The sequence below is a fragment of the Corylus avellana genome, chromosome ca9 (genome assembly GCF_901000735.1).
Source record: "Corylus avellana chromosome ca9, CavTom2PMs-1.0".
In the NCBI taxonomy this organism is placed as follows: domain Eukaryota; kingdom Viridiplantae; phylum Streptophyta; class Magnoliopsida; order Fagales; family Betulaceae; genus Corylus; species Corylus avellana.
Window position 1 is genome coordinate 18,499,655 of NC_081549.1, and position 18,670 is coordinate 18,518,324.

General features: G+C 34.8%; 1 protein-coding gene across 1 annotated transcript; it reads right to left on the bottom strand.

Moving 5' to 3' along the window:
* Positions 1-12,856: 12,856 nt before the first annotated feature.
* Positions 12,857-17,756, bottom strand: LOC132191848 (ras-related protein RABE1c-like). Its single transcript, XM_059606961.1, has 9 exons — positions 17,636-17,756; positions 17,419-17,527; positions 16,975-17,047; positions 16,797-16,897; positions 13,945-14,010; positions 13,746-13,843; positions 13,555-13,617; positions 13,365-13,457; positions 12,857-13,144 (listed from the first exon to the last, which is right to left on the bottom strand). The coding sequence occupies exons 2-9, from the start codon at positions 17,489-17,491 to the stop codon at positions 13,061-13,063; spliced, it is 651 nt and encodes a 216-aa protein (XP_059462944.1). The 5' UTR covers positions 17,492-17,527; positions 17,636-17,756; the 3' UTR covers positions 12,857-13,060.
* Positions 17,757-18,670: the final 914 nt, after the last annotated feature.

The window sequence follows — 18,670 nt, forward strand, 5'->3', positions numbered from 1 at the left end:
ATATTAACCTCACTTTTTCCTTCTTATAAAATAAAAAAGAAAAAGAAAATCTGATAATTATAGGAGAGATTAATATGTTGAAGGAGATGAATAAAGGGCTTTTGCTTATGAACATTATTAAAGGTGGTGGCACGATTGATAAAAAATTTCGTAGAAAAACAGAAAGGGAGGTGGCCATTTCCAACACAAGAATCTCCTTTGCATATTCTTTCCACTTTCAATGTAAAAACTAAAACACCTTGTACTCCACGGTCAAACTTATGTTGGGCACGTAAAATCCCACTATTTATATAAATCTTAAGGCCACGATGGTTTTTGTTTGCATGTGCTTTTATGCTGATTGCTGCCCTGCCACCTCCGATTTGGAATCCATTATTTACACCTTCAGTGCCTCTCCCAATATCAAACATTAGTATATTTCTTCGTCACCGATTAAACGTCACAATGTTTCATTATTGATGTGCTGCAGCATGCGGCTGTCTCTTTTACTTAGGATTTAGTGGACGTTTCAACAGTCTAAATTTAATTTTTAGGAAAAATTTCGTAAAATTTTTTAAATTTTCACGCGTTTTGAAAGTATTCTTCCAAAGTTTAAAGAGTATCGAACTTTCAATTTCTTTTAATTAGCCCATTATGTTAGAATTTTCTGTTAAATCTAGTTGAAATTCTCAAAATACCCCTGTTTTTTACTAGAAAAAAATAAAAAAAAAAATTGTAAAGATTCAGGTGTTTATTTATTTATTTTAGGGGAAACTTCAGTTTGAGTTTAACGTTGAGGGAGACTTTGTTCAGGGGTCCAAAGTAAGAGATTTGAAAGTTGAAGGGGGCGTTGTCAAATTGGCTGAAAGTTCATGGGATCAAACTAAAGTTTCCCCTTTATTTTAATTTAAAAAACATCTTTATCTTAATTTTTTTATAAAAAAATAAAAATAAAATAGAGGCATTTGGAAAATTTTGATAAAAGTTAACTAAAAATTATAATAGACTGGGGTAATTGAAAGTTTGATACCCTTCCTTAATTGAGAGTTTTTAAACTTTGAGGAGGTAGTGTCAAAACGAGTGGAAGTTCATGGGTTTTGTGAAATTTTTTCTTAATTTTAAAAGAAAAAGAAATTCTGTTAATATAATTTATTTATTGTGCTAGAATATTCAGGAATTCTTTTTCATATTGCTTGTATGGGAGAATTTGAATTTTTGGGATCTTTTTATCCTGTATATGATACGTCACTTGCTACAATATTGTATTTTATTATAAAGATGCAACTTTATCCAACACTATCCCTAAAGTCGAACCGCTATAAATCCTACATGTTATTCTCCCTCTTTTTCTTTATTTTATTTTATTTAATGCTCCCACTTGATTCAGATTTCATTTCTTAATTAACGATCACTCAACCTAAAAGAAAACTTATATCAGAAATTTGTTTGACCAAATAGCAATTGAAGGATATCATATATATATATATCCTAGACTCAAGTATTCATTGACTTCTCTCTTTTGCAATTCCAAGCATTTGAATCAGTTGTACTTTACACAGCCAATCCAAAGCACAAATAATCAATAATAAATGTAATTACTTTGATTTCATATCTTTTTCTTTTTTTTAATCAACGAAATTAACAGACACTCTCCATGCTCAGATCCATCCCCTTCCCTATTCTCTTAACCTATTCATCAGCTAGTTTCCATCAGAAGGAAACCAAAAAAATAACAAAATGATGAGAGGACTAATTGAATGGTAATAAGTTTACATGCAAAAATAGGTGAAAATCGTAGTCGAGCTATATATTTTAGGCGAAATAGGCATAAGAATTTGTGTTAGCTCTATTTTGTAGGACCAGGGTCAGCTCTCTCTCTCTCTCTCTCTCTCTCTCTCTCTATATATATATATATATTTGGTAGGTTACTGCATCCTAGCTTTTTATTGGTTTAATCTTTTAGTGAAGACTTTTGTAACTGAATTTGTGTTGGTGCCTTCTCTCTCATATATTCTCAGATTCGGACTTTAACAGTACTTCTATCGCTTCAACCTCCTTATGGTGGTTGCAGTTGTTTCTAAGCGGGGATTCAGATAGGTTCGCCTTAATCTGTGTATCTTTGACTTTTGTAACTGCTTTGAGAGGACCGGGTCACTTGTTTGACTTATTTCCTACCATTTGTAATTATTTTTCGCAATGTTTTAGTTTGTTTTTTGTCTATTGTTGGGGAAGCCCAGCCCATTTTCGTTTATAGGATCGTCAACTATTTCTTCCTTTCGGATCAAGAGTAGAAATAATCCGCCCCTAAAACAAAAGGGCTTACAAATGAAAACCAACCCTTTAGGCGAAATAGGAACAAGAAGAGAGTAATAGTCCGGACCAACTTACAAATGAAAACCAACCCCTTACGTGAAATAGACATTAAAAAAAAAAAAAAAAAAAAAGTTTGGGACTAACCTACAAGTGAAAACTACCCCTTTAGGCAAATATAAGTAGAAGAAAAGAACAATAGAGCAATTGTTCGGACCAACCTACAAATAAAAACAAGCCCCTTAAGCGAAATAGGCACAAGAAAAAGAGCAATAAGTACCCACATCAACCTACAAATCAAATAAAAGTGTTGCACAGTGCAAGTCACTTTTTCTCTTTCCTTTTTATGTACTGTCGAGTTATGAGACGTTCATTTAAAATAAATAGCTCATATTAGAACTATTGCACTACATGCAACACTCAAGATATAGAAAGTGATCTACATGCCACCTATATAACCCACTTTCTCATAACCTTTTAACTTCGATGCTTTTCGACATACACAAATTGCAAATTGTATGCACGAAACAACTAGCATTGGTATAATTGACGTGTCTTAATAAGTTACTTTTGTTTTGTTTTTTTTTTTTTTTTAAGTGGATAACATAAGCCACGCCAAAGAAACTTTTGCCTTAGTTGCAATTTACTTGCTTGATATTATGGTGATTGCCTATTTTGATACAAATTTTAGGTAGAATTTTGGGGAGACAAGGACTTGATATCCTTTGGTTTATCCCACACTACAAAAATATAGATCTGTGATGATCATGACAATGGTGCCAATGAAGACCCTGCACGCACCCATCTTCTTAAAAAAAAACATCTTGATCCGTCAATGATCTTCTGTACGTGGTTTTGTGGGGGAAGGGAAAGAAGTTGATAGATACGGTCGGTCAAAAAGATTGAGCCAATGGGAGGAAATCACCGCCAAAAGCACTCACAAAGACGAGTCTCCTTTCTTTTTCTTTTGTTTTTGATCGTTTCGTAAGCTTTTGTCTCCATAATTGTAAGCTTTTGTATCCATAATTATAAGCTTTTGTCGACGATTGTAAAGCTTTTGTCAATGGAAAACCTATCAACAACATTTCTTTTTCCAACTCGGAACATAAAGAGACGTTGGTCTTAGCTCTTAGGCCTTCTATTTCTTCAGTCAAAAGAATTTCTTTAGACAAGAAAGGTACTTCTTTAGGAATAGGAAACGTGTATTATTAAAGGAAACAATAACCAAATTATTTGAATTGAGATTGAATAATATTTGGCCCAAATCTCCTTTAACTTCACAAAATTACCAAGCAATTGACAATATCTTTCTTTTAACTTTTCGTTTTTACAAATGTATCCTATCAATTTACTATACAATTTAGAATGTCTCTCATTGTTGGTTTTGGTTTTTCTGTTAAATCCTATCAAAGGGTATGTACGCATTTAAAATGACAAAAATATCTTGTATAAGATAAAAGAATTTTGAAGAAAAAAAAAAAGGCAAAAGAGATAACCTCCCACAATTGGTTGTGGGTCACCTCCCAGTCATGACGTTCTTTTAATCAAAGGGTGTAGTTGTATTCTTACAAATTTTATGATGGTATAATGTACATTTTATGTCACATATGGGTCGTGTGATGCGCTTGCCGTCTAAGTTGACTAAAAATTCTAATGCTGGGGGATATTGTAAATTGAGTGGTAGATTGATAAGATACATTGCAAAAATTGGAAGTTTAAGGGGAGACATTACAAATTGCGTAATAGTTTTTTTTTTTGTGTAATAGTTTGAGGTGAATAAGTGTAGTTTTTTTTTTTTTCCTCTCTCTAGCATCTCCAGCAGAAGTAGGCAAAATAGCTATTGAAAAAGTACAATTTTTCGCTTTAACTATTCATTTTTTTCATACACACTCCAACAGAAGTAGGCAAAACAGTGTGGGAAAAAGTGTGAAAGAAAGATGAGGAGAGAGAGAATAAAAGGAAGAAAGGGAGACAAAAATAATAATAAACAAAATTTATAATGTGAATAGTGAATATGTTAATCAGCCTATTTACTATTCACACTAAAAGGAAAAACTGCAAAATAGCTATTCTGCTGGAGAGGAAAAAAGGCTAATAATAGTTAAATCTGACTATTATAAAGGATTTGCGTATTCTCTTAGAGATGCTCAATCAAATTTAGCCATTATGAGTCATTTGCATATTTTGTTAGAAATACTCAAAATGAGAAACAGTCATTTCTATGAAATCATTATTTTCAGCTATTTCGTAATTCTTAAGACACATTCCTATCTGCCAAACGTGCCCTTTGTCTTATTTAATATTTTATAGAGATATTCATATATAAAGAAGTTGAGGATGATACACATCAAAAAAAGAAGAAGATGAGGATGGGTTATGTGTGCCTGGCACGAGGGGACGAACCACGCAACCCATAAAAATGAGTCTATCTGTTGATGTCTGCCGCAATGACATTACATTGAACCTCTATCCCACTTGGACGGACTTAGAAATTATTATGAGCAGGGGTCACGGTCATAAAACTTTGTAGGGCTACCTTATTAATTTTTTTTTTTTTTTTTTTTTTTACCTTAATTTTTTGTTCTTATGAATTGAAGGCAGGCCATGGCCTATGCCACTCATCTTTCCATCCTCATAGAATTATTCTATAATTCCATCATTCTTATTCAGACCCCTCACTAGTGGACCTTGCTCTTCTTCGATCTGTTCCCTGAGAGGGCTGTCACTATGTCGTACTATTTTGGGTGAGGAAAAAAACAGGGGATGAGACTGGCTGGAGGTGAAAAAGAGGGAACAATAAAGAACTAAATAGTAAATAGTAACATTGACAAATAATAAAAATATTCATCCAGTGTGCTACACAAAAATGTAGCAAAAAATTTATTTTACTTGAGCTAATTTGTTGAAGAGCAAAAACTCGTAATATTAGCTAAATATCTAGCTAATATGAATAGTTTAATTATAATGTTAGAGATGCTCTTAGCGAGTGAAAGAGAGAAAAAGACTTGTTCAAAAAGATGGAAAAAGGGACAATCACATCATAAAAAGGATGTAATTTCTCATGGCGGCTGTCCGTGGTGTAATTAATTTAAATTAGGGACTCAGAACACGACAACAAATAAAAGAAAAAAAGAATGATTTGCATTAAAAGTAGTTTGGCCACCACTATACCTTTTTCAATAGTCACCCTCTCATTTAGATTTTCATTTAAAATGAATGGCCCATATTAAAGCTATTGTATCTCGTACGTACGAGATCTCAATCCCAACTTTAAAAAGTATATGTCTCCCACCCCACGTCTAAGAAAATTACAACCATGAAAGGGCTTTATCATGGCAACCAAGCTACGTAAACAATCGTGTGAGTATTGATTTTCTCATCTTTCATGGCCTTCTGTTAGTCAATCTCTATGACCTACTTTAGTACAAAAAATATTGAATTGATTAGGTAGTTTCTATTTTTAGGAAGCAAGCAGGATGTTGCAGAAACTAGGGTTGATCGCATTTAGAGCTGAAAACTCCACTAATCTATTAAAAAAATGTTTACTCGCTTTGCTAGACATTAATACAAAGCAGGGTATAACTATTTAGGGTGGTGGTTTAATGACAAAAAAATAATAATAAATAAAATAAAGTAGTTAAGTACACAATATGGCATAGGTTCGAATTTCGCAATGAAAATCTATATGTTTGATTAGTGTAAACCATCTTGGTTCCTATTAATGCATCGATAGGGCTGGGTCAAGCTATGACTTAGTCGGACTTGAGGGAGCGCTTGTGATTCCCGTTGTTTATACTTCTCATGTGCGGCTCCCAACAAGTAGGTGTTACTATGGTCACGCTGACTCACACATAGGTAAAATAGCTACAATTGATCTCTTCCACCTATCTTTTTTAATTTAGGAAAAAAAAACAAAAAACAAAGCGAGGTATAGTCAATTGGAGGTCCAACTTTTCTTGCTAGTTTCCAGATTTAATGAATTGTTAGTTGTAGTTGGATTAATATTTTCAATGGCCGGACCGGTCACTTGCCAAAATAGGTAAAATAGTCATTGGAGTTTGCTAGTACCAAAGAGATTAGAAACACACCGATATTTTAGTTAACAAAGAAATATTTTTGAAGTAAGGCATCAATTTTTGAGTGGAGACCTAAACGCCCCCCTTTTACTTGCTGATATGTCATGTTTTCTGCAATTGCTACTTGTGGGAGGCTTACTTTGTGTGTACATGCCCCATGTTCAATCATTGTTTTTAGGGTTTTGCTTCCCATTTGAAGTAATGGGCTGTATCTTCCATTTGATGGAAGTGTAGTTAATTTCATCATAACGAGGATGTAATTGCTCATGGTGGCAGGTGTCCGTGGTGTAATTAATTTAAATTAAGGGTTTAGAACGTGACAACACATAAAAGCCAAAAAGAATGATTTGCATTAAAAGTAGTCCGGCCACCACTATAACTTGTTCAATAATCACCCATTTATTTAGATTTCCATTTAAAATGAATGGCCCATACTAAAGCTATTGTATCCCATACAATAAACATAGATATTGTACTAGATCTCAATCCCAACTTTAAAACAGATATATGTGTCCCAGTTGTAAGAAAATTACAACCATGAAAGGGCTTTATCATGCCAACCATGCAAGCTACGTAAACAGTCGTGTGAGACTTGATTTTCTCATCTTTCATGGCCTTCTGTTAGTCAATCTCTATGACCTACTTTAGTACAAAAAATATTGAATTGATTAGGTAGTTTCTATCTTTAGGAAGCAAGCAGGATGTTGCAGAAACTAGGGTTGATCACATTTAGAGCTGAAAACTCCACTAATTTGTAATGGCTTCTCTGAGAAGTATGTATACATAGTCAACACAAATTGATTGGGCAGGGGACTTTGATGCTCGTCACTGGCTTTGGGATATTAAAAACCAAAATTATGGCCACCTTCCTTCTATGATAACTCATTTGGTTATATAAATCCATCCACCAACTCATTAGGGCAACAAAAAAGAGGATGAACAAGAACAGAAACGGAACTAGGGATGCTTTGTACACTATATCTTTTAAAAAAAAGATAAAGAAAGAAATGTTATAATTTTCTCTCTCAATTTTTTTTTTTTTCTTTTATCACTTTTCATAAATTAATTCTTAACCTCATCCTCATTGTTTGACAAAACTTTTTTAAAGAGTGCGTTTTGCCTTTTGGTTATGACGTGACATAAAGATAAAAGTAATTTTAAGTATTTTGTGTTTCATTATTTGTCAATACTTTTACTCTTCTACTAAAAAGCAAAAAGCTATCATAAAAAATCTCAAAACTTATTTAGTATGGGCTCATATTCATTCATTAACAAAACTGACAATAAGACATTTTTATTGTGTTAAATAATGTTGTATATTGAATTACACTAAAATATTGTACATAAGGGACATATATACAGGCCAATAACACAGATACATACATACATTACCAATATGGGACATGTTCATATGCTACATATTATCTAACAAGCCCCCTCAAAACTCAAGGTAAAGTGCGAGAGGCCAACTTGAGTTTGGAGACAAGAATGCAAAACTATCCTAGAGGACATGACTTTGTGTAAAGGTTCACGATTTGATCATGAGATGCAACCAAATGAAGTTGTAGCGAGCCCTTAAAAAAGAATGCAAAACCACCCTAGAGGACATGGCTTTGTGAAAAGGTTCGCGATTTGATAATGAGATGTAACCAAATGAAGCTGTAGTGCGCCCTTAAAAAGATGACGGATAAAATGACAATTAATCTCAGTATATTTGGTTTTATTTATGAAAAACCTTGGACAGTCTGCATAACTCTTGTTGTTATAGTATAAAGGAATAGTAAAGGAAAGAGAGACATGCCTATCCTATAAAAAGTCATCGCAAGCAAAGAAGCTAAGGAAGCTAAGCACGTGCAGCAACTCAATAGTGCTAGTCTTTTTCTAATTTCTTTTTCTTTTTCTAATTCAATAGCACGTGCAGCAACTCAATAGTGCTAGTCTTTTTCTAATTTCTTTTTCTTTTTCTAATTCAATAGTGCAAGTCTATTATAGCGTAAGAAAGGTTTTGCCCAAACAGTCCTCGTTGGTATTACTGCTAGTACCAATGAGGACTGTTTGGGCACGTGCAGCAACTCAATAGTGCTAGTCTTTTTCTAATTTCTTTTTCTTTTTCTAATTCAATAGCACGTGCAGCAACTCAATAGTGCTAGTCTTTTTCTAATTTCTTTTTCTTTTTCTAATTCAATAGTGCAAGTCTATTATAGCGTAAGAAAGGTTTTGCCCAAACAGTCCTCATTGGTATTACTGCTAGGTCTAAGCTTATAGACATAGGCTATCTAAGATGTAAGGGTGAAAATGTGGGCCGATAATAATCGCTCACATCCGTTATCCGCACTTATTTACAATCTGCATATGCGGATACGAATGTAGATAGCAAAAATTGATTTTTACAAATGCGGATGTGGATAGTAGTTTTAGGGTATGCATATACGGATATTATCCGCATCCGCATTCCTCTCTCTCTCTCTCTCTCTCTATATATATATATATATAAATTTATGTTAGTCAGATTTGTAATTTATGTTTCTTATATTTGCTAGATCTGTAATATTGTTGGATTTTACTTTTAGAAAACTCTTTTAATTTGTTCTGATTAATTGCTTTATATGTTCTTCCTTTATTATTATTATTTTTTAAACGTTTTTTCTTGTTACCGACTATAGATTTACTAGAAGCTAAATATTAAATAATGTATGTGATGAAAATTTATAGGCAAAATGATTAGAACGCGTGATATGAATAATAGTGTTCAACTATATATATATATATATACTAAAAGCAATAATTACTAAATTACAATTCAATGTCTAAAACACTAATTATCTCAAATGCGGATAGCAGATAATATCCACATGTAATATCCGCACGGATGTAAATAGTAATCACATAATGCGAATGCGAATGTCAAAAATCATTATCCGCATCCGCATTTTCACCCTACTAAGATGGAAGCGAAGATAGCCATTCTTTTTAACTCTTCATGGGTATGAAATTCTTGCCGTGTTTAGAAGGGTATTCCATGCAAATTTTCTTCATTCAAGTGATTTTTTTTTTTTTTGTCTGATTTTCTATGTGCTTATTTCCTCTGTTCTATTTGCCAGTAACAAACAGGTTACGGCCACCATTGAGAATAGAAGACATTGTCGCATTGAGAACCCACTGTGAGGTGGCTTGGTTAACTCTTATGGGGTGGCTCGCAAGCCACCCCAAACCAACTATGGGGTGGCTTTGCATCTCACGGTCATCCCAAACTGGCATGGGGTGGCTGCAAAGCCACTCTATAGTGGGTTTGCAGTCACCTCTAATTAACATGAGGTAACCACAAAGCCACTCTATGGGTGTTGGGGTGGCTTGTGACCACCCCTAACCTCCCTACGGGGTGGCTTGCGGCCACCCCAAACCCACATGGGGGCGGCCGCAAAGCCACCCCATGGGTGTTGGGGTGGCCTGTGAGCCACCCCTAACCCCCTAGGGGTGGCTTGCAACCACCCTATGGTGAATTTTAGGGTAACAACCCCATCGTGTGTATATATATATATATATATACATATATATATATATATATATATTAGAGTGAATGACGGACGTTAGACATTTGAAAGAAAATATAACTGAATGATTTATGATTTTTTTTTTAGAACAAAAAATAAAAATAAAAAAGTTTAGGGTCTTTTATTTTCATATATTGACTCAGAGATTTATTACAAACTTTCCCTATATATAAAATAGACTTTTAAAAATTAATTTTTCCCTCCAAATAATTTTTTTTTTAAGTTTTAATTCTGCTCCTGAGCACGACTGTCTACGTGTTAGGGACTTGGGAGAAAAAATACTTGTCCAAAAATTTTGAATAAGGGGCAAACACAATTGCCAAGAAGATCACCGAAGGGGGTAACCACAACGTACAACTGTATTATTCTATATATATATTCTATTTTCATTTCCAACATTATTTTTCATTTTCTTCCTCTCCCTGCTCTCTGGTGTCCTTACGAGGAGGCCTTAAGCCATTGGGGATTTGCCATTTGCATAAATTTGTAACACACACATACACGTGTATTTATTGTTTCATCCGTTCCAAATAACAAATAACAAAAAAAAAAAAAAAAAATCCTATTTGCCTGATTTCTGAGAATCTGTTGTGGTGGTGGCCGGTGGTTGAACTTGAGTCTATCATATCTGTTGATGTCTTCCGCATTCGCAACGACATTACATTGAACCTCTATCATTACAACGGGACGGAGTTAGAAATTATTATGGGCAGGAGTTAAAAAATTTTATTTCAAGAGGCTAGTACTTTATAATTTTTTTTAATTTTTTTTTTTACTTTATAATTTTTTTGTTCTTAAGAATTGAGGAGAGACCATGGCCTATGCCAATCCCTCCTCCCTCCATCCTCGTAGAGTTATTCTATAATTCCATCATTCTTATTCAAGCTAATGAACTATCGATTCTCGGCCTCTTTTTACCCCCACGGGCCCACTCTATTATTTTCAATGGGATCCAAATTAGCCAAACACTAGTGGACCTTGTTCTTGTTCTTGTTCTGTTCCCTGAGAGGGCTGTCAGGGGATGAGACTGGAGGGGAAAAAGAGGGAAACAATAAAGAACTAAATAGTAACATTGACAAATAATAAAAATATTCATCTCATGTGCTACACAAAACTGTAGCAAAAATTTTATTTTACTTAAGCTAATCTGTTGAAGAGCAAAAACTCGTAATATTAGATAAATATATAGCTAATGTGAAGAGTTTAATTGAAATGTTACTTGTTCAAAAAAGACTTGCTCAAAAAGATGGCAAAGGGGACTATCACAACTTATGAATATACAACAAGGATGTAATTGCTCATGGCCGGGGTCCAATGCAACTTTAAGGAGAGAGATCTCTTAGTCCGATCCCCATGGTGTAATTAATTTAAATAAATGGCTCAGAATACGACAACACATAAGAGAAAGAAATGATGACTTGCTTCGGCCGTCACTATAACTTGTTCAATAATCACCCCTTCATTTAGATTTTCATCTAAAATGAATGGCCCATACTAATTAAAGCTATTGTATCCCGTACAATAAGCATAGATATTGTATGAGATCTCAATTTCAACTTTAAAAAGGATATGTGTCCCACTTCTAAGAAAATTATAGCCATGAAAGGGCTGTATCATGCCAACCATGCAAGCTACGTAAACAGTCGTGTGAAACTTGATTTTCTCATCTTTCATGGCCTTCTGTTAGTCAATCTCTATGACCTACTTTAGTACATAAAATATTGAATTGATTAGGTAGTTTCTATCTTTAGGAAGCAAGTAGAATGTTGCAGAAACTAGGGTTGATCACATTTAGAGCTGAAAACTCTATTAATCTATCAAAAAAATGTCAACTCGCTTTGCTAGACATTAATATGAAGTGGGGTATAACTATTTAGAGTGGTGGTTTAATGACAAAAAAAAGAATTTTAAAGTAGTTAAGTATACATTAGGGCAAGTTTCTATTTTTAGGAAGTAAGCAGGATGTTGCGGAAACTAGGGTTGATCACATTTAGAGCTGAAAACTCCACTAATCTATCAAAAAAATGTCAATTCGCTCCACTGAACATTAATATGAAGTGGGGTATAACTATTTAGAGTTGTGGTTTAATGACAAAAAAAACAATTTTAAAGTAGTTAAGTATACATTAGGGCATAGGTTCAAATTCCACAACGGAAATTTATGTCTTGAATAATGTAAACGATCTTTACTCCTATTGATACCTTAGTGGGACTAGGTCATGTTATAACTCAGTCGAACTTAAAAGAGCACTTGTAATTCCCACCATCTATACCCCTCCTGTGCGACTCTCAGCGGGTAGATTCTACTATAATTACAAATAGGTAAAATAGCTACACTTGATCTCATTCGCCTGTCTTTTTTAATTAGGAAAAAAAAAGTGGGGTATAGTCAATTGAAACTCCCAACTTTTTTCTAAATTTTTTCCTTTCCAGCAAAATAGCTATTTTCAATTCTTCCTTCTAGTATGAATAGTAAATAGGCTAATCAACATATTCACTATTCACATTATAAACTTTGCTTATTATTATTTTTGTCTCACTTTCTTCCTTTTACTCTCTTTCCTCTTTCTTTCACTATTTCCCACACAAAATAATATTTTTTTAAAAATAAATAGTAAAATAAAAAATTTGTTAAAATGTGCATGAAGAAATAGTAGCTAAAATAAAAAATTATACATTTTCAGTAGCTATTTTGCCTACTTCTGCCAGAGAACCAGCTGAAGAAATTGAATCACATTAAAAGAAATTGATACAAAGGGGAAGGAAATGCTTTAAATACTAAAGAATGCGATAAAGTAACTTCTTTTCTCACTGTTTTCAAGAACCGTAGGAAGACATTACTACCATCGCAACATCAGTCAGTTCAAAGAGGCATCAAGAAACTAGTTAAGAAAAGAGGCAGGCTCTAGTAATCAACTCTCAACATCAGAATAAAGAATAGATTCTATCAAACTCAGGAAAAATAATTTCGAGGGAAAACAAACTAATATATAACTGATTTCTCAAAATACGAAGATCTGCCATTCACGCCCAAATGAGTAGTGATTGTAAAATAATAACAGGGAGAACAATACAAGCATCAAAGATATAGTAGTTTTCCCCATTAAAATGGTTCCCTGTGATCCCATCTTCAACAAGATTTGCTTAAGATCCACAGCAAGCTGATCTTTGGGTAGATTGAGCAGCTCCTGCTGTCTGGTCCGGCTGATTAATCTTAATTGTCTGTGGCTGAAAATATCCAACAACCAAAAGTCTGTTAGAACAAATTACAAAGGGGATGAAATTGTTTGCGCCTGGGTAAAATGTGTAGATTTTTACTTTTAATGTAAATTGTTTCCAGAAATAGAGATAGTCATATAAATATGGAAAGACCTTAGCAGTGCCCAAGAAAACCCATTTAGATTTAATTTATTTTTCATCATTTGTGACTTCAAAGTTCAAATTATACCTCAGCCCTTGAGTCAGTATCTGCCAATCTTTGCTTAATATCCCTAGCTATTGAAAAGAATACCTCTTCCACGTTTAAATTTGTCTTTGCACTCTGTAATTCACAGGTTTTTTAGCATAAAAAGATAAAAGGAAAGAAAGACAAAACCAACAGTTTCTGCAAGTTAACATAAGCAACAAATTTTCCTCACAGTCTCGAAGAACTTGATGCCGTATTCATCAGCAAGAGCCTGGCCCTTTGAGGTAGGAACAGCCTGAAAAATAGGTCCTTGTCAAGTCAACGTCAATGATGGCCAGGGAAACTAACATATACACACGGACACACGGACACACTCACACACACACACTGTGAGAGAGACAGATAGAGAGGAGGAGGACAGACCCTTTTGCTTTCATCCATGTCAGCCTTGTTACCAACCAGTATCTTGTTGACATTGTCAGAAGCATGCTGCTCAATGTTACGAATCCAATTCCTAATGTCTGAATGTGGAAAGAAATCAGTCTAGCTATCATTTGTAACCAGAAACGTTATTATGCATTCCAAAACTTGAAATAATAACAGTGAAGGAAGAAGACATTACTGTTAAAAGATGACTCATCAGTGACATCATAAACGAGCAAAATACCCATGGCTCCACGATAGTAAGCTGCAGAAGATAGTGAAACTTAGTCAAGATTCTAACACTTCAAATCATGAAAGAAAACACTTGGAGGTCAATAAAAATGATCAATTACAGAAAAATGTCTGTTTATATCTAAAAAAGTACTATTCTTGAACAAAATACTCTATAAATTCTGAAAACACTACAATATCTAAGAAAACACAGCTCCTGCTAGAATTGAGCAAAATCATATATACATAACCCTCGTACGCTTTTACAAAATTATTGCCAAGGTTCTATTAACAGGCTAAAAATGGTCTTGGAAAAGATTATTTCTAAGTCGCATAATGCTTTCATCTGAAGGCAAATCCTAGATTTCTTATTGCTAATGAATGCCTTAATAGTAGAATAAAATATGGGGAGCCAAGTGTGCTCTGCAAATTGGACTTGGACAAAGCTTATGATCATGTAAATTGGAGTCTTCTGCTATACATGCTAAGGAGGAGGGGTTCTGGGAGAAAATGGTCCACATGAATAGCTCATTGTATCTCCTCGGTGTGTTTTTCTATTTTGGTGAACAACACTCCCACCGGTTTTTTAATAGCACCTGTGGTTTCAGAGAAGAGACCCTCTATCTCTACTGTTGTTTATCAATGTTATGGAGACTTTGAGTATGATGATTTTTGTTGCAGTGAATGGGGGTTTGTAGTATCGCTTCTCTGTGGGGAAAAGGATGTTGGTGGGTTTGATATCTTCCATCTTCTGTTTGTGGATGACACTTTAATTTTTTTGTGAAAGGGCAAACCTAGATCACCTTTGTCATTTGCGTTGCTTGTTCTTATATTTTGAACCTCTCTTTCGGGCTTGAAGATCAATTTGGCTAAGTTAGAATTGGTTCATGTAGGTTTGATTGATAGCAAAGAAGGTTTGGCTAGAATCTCGGGTTGCAAGTATCGCCCTTGCCTATGAAGTACCTTGATCTTCCTTTAGGTGCTTCTTTTAAGCCAAACCTATATGGAATGACATTATTGAGAAGGTTAGGCGTTGTTTGGCTGGCTAGAAGCGGTTGCACTTGTTTAAAGGAGGTAGGATTACTTTAATCAAGAGCATTTTGTCTAACTTGCAACCTACTTCTTGTTATTGTTTCCCCTCCCAATAGGGTTTCCAATCGAATTTTTGAGAAGCTACAACTGAATTTCTGGTGGGGGAGGTATGGGTGAAGAGGTCAAATTTATTCTAGTAAGTTGGCCCAAGGTATGTATGTTCTCCAATCTTTGAAGAGGTATTGGGTGTTCAGAACTCTCTTATTCAGCTGAGCCCTTCTAGGGAACTGGCTATGGTGTTATTCCTTTGAGAGAGAGAGGCTCTATGAAGAAAGGTAGTGGGCGTGAAATATGGAAGTCAATGAGGTGGGTGGTGCTCTAATGATGTTTTTTGGTCTTATAGGGTGGGTCTTTGGGATGAGTTTTCCAAATGTTCTAGTTTCAAGGTGGGTGACAACTCCAAAATTAGTTTTTTGCACGATGTGTGTTATGGTGAACGGCCTCTTAAGGCAGTGTTTTTGGAGTTGTATAACATTTCTTGCCTTAGGGATGATTTTATGGCGGATCATTTTCAGTTCCCTAATGGCTCAGCTTAATGGATTTTGTAGCAGTGCATGATTGGGAATTGGAATTTTTTTCCTCATTCTTCGATCAGCTATATTCCATTAAGCTAGAATTGGACGGTGTTGATAAGCTTTGTTGGAACCCCTCCAAGAAAGGGTTGTTTGATGTAAAATCATCCTATAACATCTTAATCCCCCATGATAGCAAACCTTTCCCTTTGAGGTGTATTTGGCAGAGCAGGGTCCCATTGAGAGTGGCTTTCTTTGCTCAGTCCACCAATTTAGGTAAGATCCTCATAGTGGAAAACTTAAGAAAGCAGAAAATCATTATAGTAGATTGGTGCTACATGTGTAAGAAGAGTTGAAAAACTGTTGACCACCTCTTGCTCCATTGCAAGATAGCTAGTGCCTTACGGTACTCTATCTTCAATCTTTTTGGCTTAGCATGGGTCATACTTGGGTGAGAGATATCCTTACTTGTTGGAGAAGGAAGATCAGTAATTCTCAAAATGAAGCTTTGTGGAAAATGATCCCACTCTGTTTGATGTTACGCATTTGGAGAGAAATAAATGATCGGAGCTTTGAAGACGGTGGCGGAGCTAAATGCCTCATTTTTTCCATACCCTTTTTAGTGTATAGTTGTTTACGATTGTTTGCACATTATAGTCTTCATGACTCTTTTTTTCTCTTTCCTTTTTTTTGTTTAGGTGTTTATCTTGTATACTTCTTGTGTACTTGGGTGCGCCCTTTTGTCTTTAATGAAATCCTTTTACTTAGAAAAATAAATAAATAAATAACACAACCAAGTTAAAAGGCTCAAGTACTTTACAGTACACCCACATAACATTCTAAGCCTTTGTCCTCCTGCTTTTGACAGAACAGACCAATAACAATGTCAGCCTATCGCTGATAAGTCAAAATCATTACACCAATTCCAATTGCTGATAAGCTCCTGCTAGTCATATCATAACAAAACATGCTATTTCTCTTTAAAAACATGTTGTTTGAATGCATATGAAAAGTAACACAATTGTGACTTGTGAGCTTTGACGATCACTCTTGTACCAACTTAGATAAACAAACTCATGTCTTTCAAACCTTTTGACAACCCCAAACAAATGCGATATATAACTACATCATTCATAATGTGTTCAAGACCCATAAAAATTGCTTAAGAGTACATTTACAACCCTACTCCATATCACCTTAAAGGCAAGATACTAACCTGTTGTAATCGTTCGAAACCTCTCTTGACCAGCAGTATCCCAAATTTGCAATTTGATTCGTTTGCCATCAAGCTCTATGGTCCTTATCTTAAAATCAATTCTGTCAAATAAAATCCAACCGAGTAATATCAGATGCCAATTATGGAGAAACAAAAGGAAAATTCCCAATACTCTTACCCAATCGTTGTAATAAAACTCGTAGTAAAGGATCCATCTGAGAAACGCAAAAGAAGGCAACTCTTACCCACACCTGCCACGTCACATAACAAGTAAAGTATTCAGGATCCTAACTTGATATGAACAAGATGCAAAGGTAAACCTCAAAACAAACATAAACGTAAAATTAGAGCCTCTAATGATCATAATATCACTCTTTATAGCCGCACACCACATATCAAGGATCCACATAATTTCAGGGCTAAAGTTGAAATTACAATCAAACCAAACCAAAAAAAAAAATCCGTGAAAATCGTTCATATTAAGCTCAAAAGAAGCATAATCAAAACAGGTCTTAAACATAACCTCTTTTTTTTTTTTTTCTTAATTCGAAACGAAATAGATTTGCAATCGATTCAAACAAGTAAATGAGGGATTTCGAAGGGCAGAAATGTAAAATCATACCGCTGTCGCCGATCAGAAGGAGCTTTATGAGGTAATCGTAATCGGCTCGAGCTCTAACAGGTGGAGCGGCCATCGAAAACTATTCGCGGAGAGAAAAACAAAGCTAACCCTAAACAGCGAAATCCCTCCGAGTAAATAATCAAATAAACAACGAAAAATAAAAAAGTGAAACTTCAAATTTGAAAAATTTGAAGGACAATTGTGGAAAAGGAAATACCAGATCAGGAAGCGGAAGAATGAGATCTACGGAGATGAGAGAAAAGAGGAGGGAAGCGTCCCTGGTACGTCAGCACCGGTCGGCCGTTGAAAAATGTGAGAGAAAGTTTTGGGAAAGGGTGCGTTTAACTATTTTAAGGTGTGGGAGAGGGCTTTGAGCCGTTGGGTTATGGGTGCATTGAGGTCTGGGTCAATCTAACGGTCGAAATGGACTCGTCAACAGCATCGGTGGTGGTACTATGCTAAAGAATCTGTAGGGAGGTTAGTGAAGCGACGTGTTGTTGTTTTGTTCGTTGAGGAGATGGGACGACGACGTGCTTCACGCAAAGAGGGTGCGGGAACGGCACCGTTTTGTCTGGTTACTTTGGGGTTGTAAATCATAGGGGTGTCAAAAATTATCGGAAAATTATGAAACTGGAAAACCGAAAACCGGGAAACCGGAGACTCGATTCCGGTTCCGGTTTGAAAATTTCAAAAACCGGGTACCCCGGTTCCGGTACCCGGTTTTCCCGGGAAAACCGGAACCGAGTTTATATTTTATTAAATAATATTTATATATTATTATCTTATATATATTAATTTTTTTTAATTTTTTTACGCTTAGGTTTAGGTCTCCCATCTCCGGTTCTCACTTCTCCCCTAAGTCCCTTCATCTTCTTTTCTCACATCATGCCTCAAGCCCCTCCTCTTCTCCATTTTCTCCTTTAGTCCTCTTCTTCATTTCACTTCTCCATTTTTACTTTTTATTGTTTTAATGTTTTATTTATGTACCTAATTTAAAATAATTTTTAGGATATTTTTAAAAATTGAATTTTTATTTCTAAGGCCCATATAGGCAAAAACATTGATTTTTTAGGATTTTTGGACTTTTTTAAGTTTATTTTTTAATTATTTAGAACAATCACAACAAAGCCTCTTTAATTTAGACAAAAGACTAATATATATATATTTTTTTAAATGAGCTAACTTATGAAAAAAAAAAAAAAAAAAGGGTTTATTTTAGCCCAATACCTAAAATAAGCCTAAAAACTAATTT